Here is a 10,038-nt window from a genome sequence, read left to right on the forward strand (position 1 = left end):
TTTTTTTTTTTCTGATTTCAAATAATTATTTTTATATATAATTATTTGTAAATTTATCATGACAAAATTATTTAATTAAATATTAAAATTCGTAAGTAAATATCAAATATAAATTCTCTAAATGAATAAGACAAATCTATAGATTTCAAATCCTGAAAATATGTTAGACTAAAGCATGAATTGGAGTAAAATTTCAAGAATTTTGTATGCCACATGAAGCCTGAATGTATGGCTTGAAAAATAGTGGCACTTAGGCCTTGTTTGGAAACAAACTATTTTAGTAATTTTTTGATTTTTTGATAAAATATGAGATAAAAAAATTAGTATGTTTGAAATGACTTTTTAATTTTTTTACAAAAACATGTGCAAAAAGTAGAGAAAAAAGATAATCGTGACTTTTTGGTATAGGTTATAAAGTTTTTTGATTTTTTAATAACTTTTAGACTTTTAGGCTAAAATTATAACATGCCAAACGAGGCCTTGCTATGGTTGTTCGTTTTAGGGAGAATTACTTATCTATTTGACAGGAAAATAAAAAGAAAAGAAATTACACGCATATGGAGAGATGTAACTTTTCACTTGTATCATACCTTAAAATCACTTGCACTCTCCATATTTTTGTAGTTTTTTTCTTTGTTTAATTGTTAAGTAATTCCCCTTTTATTTTATGATTAACAAAATGCAAATTTATTTAAGTGAGAGATAAAAATATTATTCAAATTAAAATATTATCAATGCAACCATTGCAGTAATATATTATTTTTAAAGATGCAACTAAGAATAATGCTTGGGACCCCCTTTTGGAGGTCACCCCCTCACCCCCCCTTGCCACGTGGCAGGAGGTGATTGGTGGAGCAGGAAAAAAAAGAAAAAGAAAAAGAAAAGGTAACCAATGAGAGAGAGAGGGGGTCAAAGGGGGTGAGGAGAAAAGGGGGATGAATCATTACTCTGCAACTAAACGTAAGAGGGGAAAAAATCAAAATAATCAAAAAAAAAAAATTATTAAAGCAAACAAGTTGCAGACATTGATCGGTTCATTACCTAGGGTGGAAGTTAATCAAAGAAAACACCAACTATTGGAATGGTTGGGTTTTTATTTTTTTCTCTTTTTTGTATCGAAATTTGATTAATTAAGTCGAACACACTGGGCATTATGGTAAATAAAAAAGCTCACAGATAATTGTTACCTGGAAAATTCTAAATTTGAATTATTCTGATCAAATGATTATAATATCAAATACATGCATTTCAAATTGACATCCATCCAAATGGACCTTAGGCCTCACAAAAGTAACCATGTCTACTCAAATTCCTTAGGTGCAAACTTTTTAAAATCTATCTTTCAAGTTCAACATAGCATCTGATCATAGAAAATAAAAATAAATATAAAAAATAATTCAACATAGCATTACACATGATCTTCTAAAGCAAGTGAACTGACTTTATACAACCCCAGATTAGATTCCAATTTCCAAAGTGATCAATTTTATAATTAAGTAATAAAAACAGATAAATTAATCCTTAGCTGAAGTGAACTTCCCCGCTCGCATGTGCCTGTTTAACTGCCTTTTCGTATTCATCTTCTTCTTCCTCCTCCGCTTCTACTTCTTCTTCCTCCTTTATTTCGTCTTCTTCCCCTCCCCAGCCAAAGCCTCCAATTGAGCGCGAAATTGGAGGAGGAGATTTAGCCTCTTCCACAATTTTCATGATGTCCTCCACACTTTGGACAGAAAAGCTAGGGTTTTCTTTCCTGTAATACATGGCTTGAGCTGCTTCAGTTAGTTCCCGAGGCAAGTTCTTCAGAAACCACGGATGACTTTTGATTTCCTTAATGCTGATCCTCTGCAAAACAAGCATGATTTAGAAATGTAATAGGCTGATTGGAGCTATCATGTTTGCAAAGTTACCGTGCATGTTTAGGTCTATGAAGAGCACTTCAAAATCATGATTATCGTCGGAATTCATATGCTAGGAGCAACAAGTGCCAAAAAAAAAAAGAGATCATTTCTCATCATCTTAGCTGAAACACATATGCAAAACCACCCAGATGAGAAAAGCAAGTCCAAGCTTTATGATCTCACATTTTCATGCAATTCTCCAAAGTAGATGGTATAATCTAGATTTTCACTGTCACATCAAACACTGACCACCAATTTCAAAATGTAAGATGAAAAAATGCTACATGTCTTTTCTTCATAAACAACATACATACCCTGGACGAAACAGCAACAAATATACGAGAAAGAAGGTGTTTGCAATCTTGGGATATATGAACATAGTCAGGGATCTTGTAATTGACAGCCATTATTCGCTGGAGAAAACAATAACATAAAATTTATAAGTGAAAAAGTTCACTGTTTAATAATGAAGAACAAACAGAACCAAAAGCAGGAAACTTACTTGGATAGTTTTCCTGAAATTCTTGGGGTCTTCTTGATCTTCAAAAGGGTATGCTCCCACCAGCATTACATACAGAGTCACCCCACACGACCATACATCTGCTAACTGAACAAACACAAAGAGAAATAAACAAAACTGCAAACATCGCTCTACCCAAAACATCCACATCTTTCCAGGCATAGTCGTCCATGCATGTGTGCCACACACACACTCGCACAAAAAAAAAAAAACAGAGAGAGAGAGCTGCAGAAATAATTTCTAAGTGTTGCTGTTACTTTACTCCCAAGCAATAGGAGAATTATATTATACTACAACCTTTCCCCTGGAAACTCTATATAAATTGACTTTCCATTTAGTAACACAAAAGATTGATCACAACATGGATATTTCCAATCAACAAAAATTAATTATTTTTTATTCCTTGTTTATTTTCAACGGGAAATTATATCAATACTTGCTAAATCATCCACACGCACACAGGTTAAACTAAAAGAATGTCCATGGGTAGGGGGAGGTCAGAGATGACACAAGAGCTGCTGCAACAATCAGAAAAGCTAAGAAATACAAAGGAGGGAAAGACATGAATAAAATTTTATATCTGCTTCCTCTATACCAGTAGGCCACACAAGTAACGGCTAATTCCTTTTAAGCCAACAGCTTCCACCTCATCTCATGCATCCAGCAAATCACTTGACAGACATGAAACTATAATTGTACATGGAATAGATCAATCAAAGGAGATAAACAAATAAAAAAGGAACGATCAAAACAGGGCCCTAAAAATTATTATCAAGTCATACAATTTTGAGGAGGCTAAAAATAAGTGGAGAATGGGTCAAATTGGTAATAGATTTCAGAACAACCATCAGTCTTTCAAGAAAAAAACTAGCATTGTGGAGAAATGAGCATTCAAGGTCAAAACCATCTAAGTCAGACATACAGTATAAAGAATATTTATTTTTACATATAAGTAAATAGTATAAAGAATAATTCATATGAGTTTCAACCATTTTAGTTAAACTGAAACAAAAGCACCAACTACATGTCTTTTTTTCTCATTTAAGTATTAACTAACTAATTGGTGTGAATGATTTCATAAATCCAATCCCAGTGGTGAAATAAATTTGATAGAATATAAGTTATTACTCCGTAACAATTTACTTTGGGTCCACATCAGAATACTCTCTCAAAAGTTTAGCATCTCTACAAAATTTCTGATGCCAGAATGTTCTAAACTGCTGCTTCCAGAATACAGGGCAACTGCACTATATGCTAATTGATACATCAAATAGTCAGTGCAATACCTTGCTATTGCATAAGGCATATGCATGAACTGGAAAATAAGAAACCTACGATTGCAGCTGGTCATTTGAATTATGAATTTGCAGTAACTTTTTAAGAACATGACTTGGTCTTCAAGACTTCAATTTTGAAAGATCAAGGGATAGATTTCATAGCCTTATAGCAGACTCAGGGGATTTGAAATAACAATGTAAAGAGAGTTATTTGAAATCCATCTCATGTGGGATGCTAACTGCAGGACTCTAGTTGATGTGCCTAAGCTAGCTCTACATTACCCTCCTCCCTCAACTCTCCCAACCCAACACTATAACCAATCCTCAATCATATTTAGTGTGTTTGGTTTCAGTTTTCTGAAAATTGAGTTTTTTGTTTTTCATATTTTTTTCATTTTTAGTGAATATTTTTAAAATTTTAAGCAATTTTTTTACTTTTTTAGATGCACCTTACTTAAAAATATCTAAATAGTAAAATGTTTGTGAAAAAATATTTTAGAAAATTAATAAATACACAAAAATACAAAAAAATGTACTGAATTTTCTTTTTTCTTTTTTGTATTTTTTGGTATTTATTGTATTTTTTAAAGATTTTTTTTTACAAATATTATATTTTTTAAGTGTATTTATGTTAGGTGTGTCTAAAAATTAAAAAAAAAATGCTTAAAATATTTAAAAAATTCATTGAAAACATTAAAATACAGTAAGTAAAAAAGTAGAATTTTCTGAAAACTAGTTTCGGAAAATCAGAACCAAACAAGCTGATTACAAATTTAAACTTTAGATCCCCCTCGTTTCAATCCATCAATTGAAATGCAACCTAAAAGAATGGAGTTAGATCCCTCTGTACGAAATTGAGGCAAAGCCATAACAAAACACAAGTAATGAATGCCTTAAATATACTCATTCATAACCCCTGCATAAGCAAACATACATATTAAGAAACCAAAATAGGTTCGGAATCAATAGATATCATTCACAATGCTCATCCAACACATTGTCATTGAAAGATTACAATAGTTGACTCAGTCAAATCCTTGAGCATTATACACAAGCCAGACAAAATAAACATTATAGCAATTTTACCTTGCCGTCATATTCTCTCCTGGAAAGAACCTCCGGCGCTATATACGCAGGAGTGCCAACTGTTGATTTGGGTCTTGAATGCAGCAGAGATGACTACAAAAGAAGTATAAAAATAATCAGTATGTACTACATATATTTCTATTCTGCAAACTAGCCTAATTTAAATTAATAATATAGACCTTTGAGTATCCAAAATCACAAATTTTCAGCCGTGGTGCAGGGCTTCCATCCAACAGGGTATTCTCCAGCTTCAAATCTCTGTGGCATATTTGCTACACAATGGGAAATGATTAAAGCATTGCAATTCTAGTGTAACAAAAAAATAAAAGAAAAATCTTGTCATACAACTAAACTATGTACTAAACACATAGATAAACATGCATTCCTAATTTTATTCTAAATTTTCATTACCATGGTATGACAGTAGCTGACTCCAGAAATAAGCTGCTGGAAGAAGTATCGAGCCTGAAAATTTTGAAATTAAAAAAAATAATAATAATTATCAGACTGAATATCAAAAACATCAACAAAGCTACGAATTATAAAAATAGAACAGCTTTAGAAGACCTCATCTTCGCTGAATCTTCCGGCATTGCAGATTCGCTCAAAGAGCTCACCACCAGCTGCGTACTCCATGACAATAGCAAGATGGGTTGGAGTCAAAACAACCTGTAAATTCAAAACCCAAATTACAAACTCATGATTAACTCTGATTTATGATCTAGCCTACCCATTAAAAGAAAAAATAAATAAATAATACTAGCCTCTTTGAATCGAATGATATTAGGGTGTCGAAGCGATCTGTGATTTATGATCTCCCTTGCCACATTCTCATCAATCTGCAACAACACATCTATCAAAATTTTTTAAAAAAATGCATATAGATTAAAACCCAAAAAATAAAAATAACTTTAAACGTCAATAATATACATACCTTGTGCCCTCTATCGATGTATTTCATAGCGACGAGCTCTTTGGTTTCTTTGTTCCGCATAAGCCTCGCGACACCGAAATTTCCAGATCCTAAATCCTTCACAAGCTCGTACTTGCCCATTTCTTCACACATTCAATTACAGGAACACCAAACTAACCTCGAAATCTCAATAAATTAAGCTTCGATTCACACGCTCAAGCTCGACGAAACCAAATCTTTTTTTCGCTCGAATTGGGAACGGAAAGTTGGAATCTCGAAACCTAGGGTTTGGACACTGCTTTGGATGGATTTGAGAAGGAATAGAGAAGGGTAATGTAGTGGGAAAAAGTAGATGAATTTGAAGAGATTTGAAGGAAAGTAAGGAATGTGCAATAGGAGCGAAATATGGATCCTGTTACCTTGTATGGAGAGACATAGAGAGAGAGAAGCAGCACATGCAGTGGCTACACTAGGAGGCTGTTTGGAGGCTGTTTGGAGGTTAAAATTTGATTCTTTTTCTTATTAAAATTTAGGATAAATTATATTTATCCTGCGACTTATTTTAATTACAGATATTTTTTCTATAATTTTAAAAATTACACAGATTTTTTTTACTTTTGAAATTAATATACAAAAATTCATTTCTGTCACACATCCGTCTAAAATTAAATAGATTTTACTAATATCATCTATAATTATTCTACAAATTTTACTACTTGGCAAGAACTTTTTCAGGCTTTTTTGACTATTTTAGCCACAAAAAACAAAATAGGCTATTTTAGCCATAACAAACAAAACATCACATCCAACATATAATCATTACTTTCTTCTCTCACAAAAAAAGTCAAAAAAGCCAAAAAGCCAAAAAGCCCTTCCCAAACCAAGCTTTTTAGCCCAGGCTAAAATAGCCAAAAAAGCCAAAAAGTCAAAAAGCCAACCCACTTCCCAAACGGAGGCTAAAATAAATTACAGTTACCTCCCACTTCATATATGTATATATATAAATCATGTTATAATATATATTTTTAAAATAGTGTACTATATGCAACTTATGACATTTGTGGTGTTTATAACTAAATTTTTTTCAGTCATAATTAAAACAAAAATTATAATTAAATACCACATAAAGTATAATTAAAAACATTTTAGATCATAACCAAAATAATAATTACAATAAATGATAACTAACATTATAATGAGTCATAACCAAGCCATAACTAACACCATAATAAGCTATGAAGCATGGATACTTGACAACATGGGTATTTGACAACACATGTCATACCCGTATCGGATACTTTCCGGCATATGGTACTTTTGTATACGTACCGGGTACACAAAACACGTATTCAAATTTTTTTTCTTCTTAATTTTTAACTTACCCAGACGTACCTAAAATATACTCAAGCTATACCGTATCTCAGTGAAAACAATATTTTCTTAAACTATAAAGATAAAATTCATTTCACTAGATTTTTTTTTTTTAATTTTATATTTAATATGATTTTAAAATTAAGTTATAATTTGTAAGTTATTTAATATAATAACATTTAATTTTGGTTTATATATTTACTTTTGGCATTAAATGTTAATTGTAGGTTGGATCTTAACAAATTAATCTATTTAATCAATTTTTGTATTATTCCAAATTAAAAATAAATATTTTTTTACAAACATACGAAAGCCATACTTGTATCCTATTTTTTTTTTTTTTTAATTTTACTGTATTAACGTATCTATATTGTACCAGTACCAGTACTCACGTTCGTACTTGTGCTTCATAGATAATGAGTCATAACCAAGCAATAATTAATACTATAATAAGTCATAATCAAATATCATAAATATCATAATTAGAACATATGATCCTATATATATGTGTTAACTTTTAAATCTAAGTGACTACATATATATATATATATATATACATTGCTGATTCAAATTAGTAACAATGATACTAATATTAATATCCCTCAAATGATAGAATGGAAGGATATTACTCTCCCTGATCAATGGATTACGGTTAATGAAAATTACAAACATAATCAACAACAATCCACTAGTCAAGATATCCAAGATATTCAACAATTCACTGACGGTTCAGTCCGTATTAAATTTAATCGTAGTCAATCTTCTAGACATAGTACTTCTAGTATACCTACTGATCTTGAAACTGAAGATGAAATATTTAATACTCCTTTATTCCGAAAAAATAGTCAAATTAATCTTGGTCAACCCTCCCATAGTAAATTAAAAGGCATTGATAACTCTACTTACCTCTCAAATTAGTAAGCATGTTTACTCTACTCAATCCCTGAAGAAGATACTGAATCAAATAATTCTCCTGCTCAAACTGATTTCAAAGTAATACCTCCAATCAATCCTCAATTAATGACAATTAGTAAATCTTTTGCTCCTGATCTTGATAAATTACAAGTCGAATTTAAATCTAAAGAAAATAGGACTAAAAGACATGTTTATCGTGCTAAATATGATTCTACTCAACAATCTAAACTTACTACAAAATGGTATGATTTTATAATTGAATATAGTACGAAAATTCCTTTCTTTGAATATTTAGACAACTATTACAAAAAGATTAATACAATCACAAAACATAAATGGAAAACTTCTCCAAATACTTCTGTTAGCTCTAGTCATCCTCCTTTATCAAATATTATTATTGAACATCAAGGATCTGAAGTCTCAGCCTCTCCTTTTAAGTTACCTGGCACTGACCCTGAAATTAAAAAAGTTATTGAACAAAATAATTATACTAATCAATGTTTAAAAACAATTGGTAAACAATTAAATAAACTAGAAACTAATTTAGATGATTATTCTGCTAACACTACATCTCCTAAACAATCTTTAGATCAACCTTTGATTAACTTACCCAGTAATCGTTCTAAAAGAAATAGTTTAGTCACTCAAGATACTTCTACTGTTAAAGCTATAGAACAACTATTCACTAAATTAACTACTTTGGAACAAGCTTCACCATATAAGGAAAAAGGTCTTACTGTCCTAAACCAACCTTTAGAGAAGACTTCTACTCAATCAAAAACTGATACAACTGATAATGAAATTGATCAATTAGCTTAACAATTTCAATCTTCTCATCTTAATAAACTCCACTATCTTAAACCTCAACCGACTAATCTTACTAAAAGTTGGTATTCTCGACCTACTCCACCTGACCTCCAATATGAAGAAACTAATCTTTCTAATTAATTTTCTGTATCTGCTAAAAAATTATACGAATAAAATATTGATGGTCTTAGTGAAGATCAAATACTTCAAAAATTAAATCACTTATCTATAGTTGCAAATAGTTATCTTACTAACTACCCTGATTACTCTCAACCTGAAATTACTTCTTTAATTACCTCTGGTTTTACCGGTATGCTCAAATCTTGGTGGGAAAAATACCTTACTGAAGATCAAAGAGAATCAATCTTACATGCTAATCAAAAAGATGAAAATGATTTGCCAATCTTTGATGAAACTATTGACTATTACAAACCTGATGATGTTAACACATTAATCTATACTATAATTAGACATTTCATAGGTACTCCTACTAATATATATTCTCGCATACATGATCAACTTAGTAACCTTAATTGTCCAAAATTAAGTGATTTTGGATGGTATAAAGATGTATTTACCTCTAAAGTTATGTTAAGAGAAGATTGTACTAAATCTTTTTGGAAATAAAAATTTATAAACGGATTACCTAATTTGTTTGCTCACAAAATTAGAGATGTTCTTAGTCAACCTACTGATATCATTGAATATGACACTTTAATTTATGGTGATATCATTAGCACTATTCAAAAAGAAGGATTAAAAATGTGTATTGATCTTAAATTCAGTCACAAAGCTACTAAAGATAAACATAAGGCTAAATATGAATTAGGCAATTTTTGTGAACAATATGGTTTACCTCCTGTTGCACTTTCCCGTAGGAAAACACATAAAAAAACATAGTAAATCTCATTACAAATATTCAAACAAGTATAAAAAGAATTATTCACCTTCTAAATCAAATGATAAATTCTATACTAAACCTAAAAAGAAATATTACAAGAAATCACATCCAAAACCTAAATCTAATAAAGATATTACTTGTTACAACTGTGGTCAAAAAAGTCATTATTCTAATAAATGTAAAGAAAAACAAAAATTAAAAGATAAAGTTAATCAACTTCAAATTAATGATGAATCAAAAAATCAATTATTTGAAATCTTTCAATTAAATCAATCTGTTAGCAATTCATCTCCTGATAATTCTAATACTTCATCTAATTACAATTTACCTAGTGAAGATTCTGATAATAA

General features: G+C 30.6%; 1 protein-coding gene across 1 annotated transcript; it reads right to left on the reverse strand.

The window, feature by feature from the left end:
• Positions 1–1,361: 1,361 nt before the first annotated feature.
• On the reverse strand, positions 1,362–6,215 carry LOC114287331 (serine/threonine-protein kinase SRK2A). The gene is made up of 9 exons (XM_028230651.2): positions 5,716–6,215; positions 5,546–5,620; positions 5,349–5,450; positions 5,193–5,246; positions 4,961–5,053; positions 4,782–4,874; positions 2,401–2,505; positions 2,213–2,311; positions 1,362–1,842 (listed from the first exon to the last, which is right to left on the reverse strand). The coding sequence occupies exons 1-9, from the start codon at positions 5,845–5,847 to the stop codon at positions 1,522–1,524; spliced, it is 1,074 nt and encodes a 357-aa protein (XP_028086452.2). The 5' UTR covers positions 5,848–6,215; the 3' UTR covers positions 1,362–1,521.
• Between the last annotated feature and the right edge of the window lie 3,823 nt (positions 6,216–10,038).

This window comes from Camellia sinensis, chromosome 12 (assembly GCF_055761805.1).
Source record: "Camellia sinensis isolate YWXY chromosome 12, ASM5576180v1, whole genome shotgun sequence".
Taxonomy (NCBI): Eukaryota; Viridiplantae; Streptophyta; class Magnoliopsida; order Ericales; family Theaceae; genus Camellia; species Camellia sinensis.

Bases quoted from the DNA above. Each gene is read 5' to 3' on its own strand.
- LOC114287331 (XM_028230651.2), bottom strand. From the start codon at position 5,847: ATGTGTGAAGAAATGGGCAAGTACGAGCTTGTGAAGGATTTAGGATCT. The intron at 5,451-5,545 runs GCTAGTATTATT...TTGAATTTACAG, and splicing joins ATATCATTCGATTCAAAGAG to GTTGTTTTGACTCCAACCCA. The intron at 5,054-5,192 runs GTAATGAAAATT...CCCATTGTGTAG, and splicing joins TCAGCTACTGTCATACCATG to CAAATATGCCACAGAGATTT.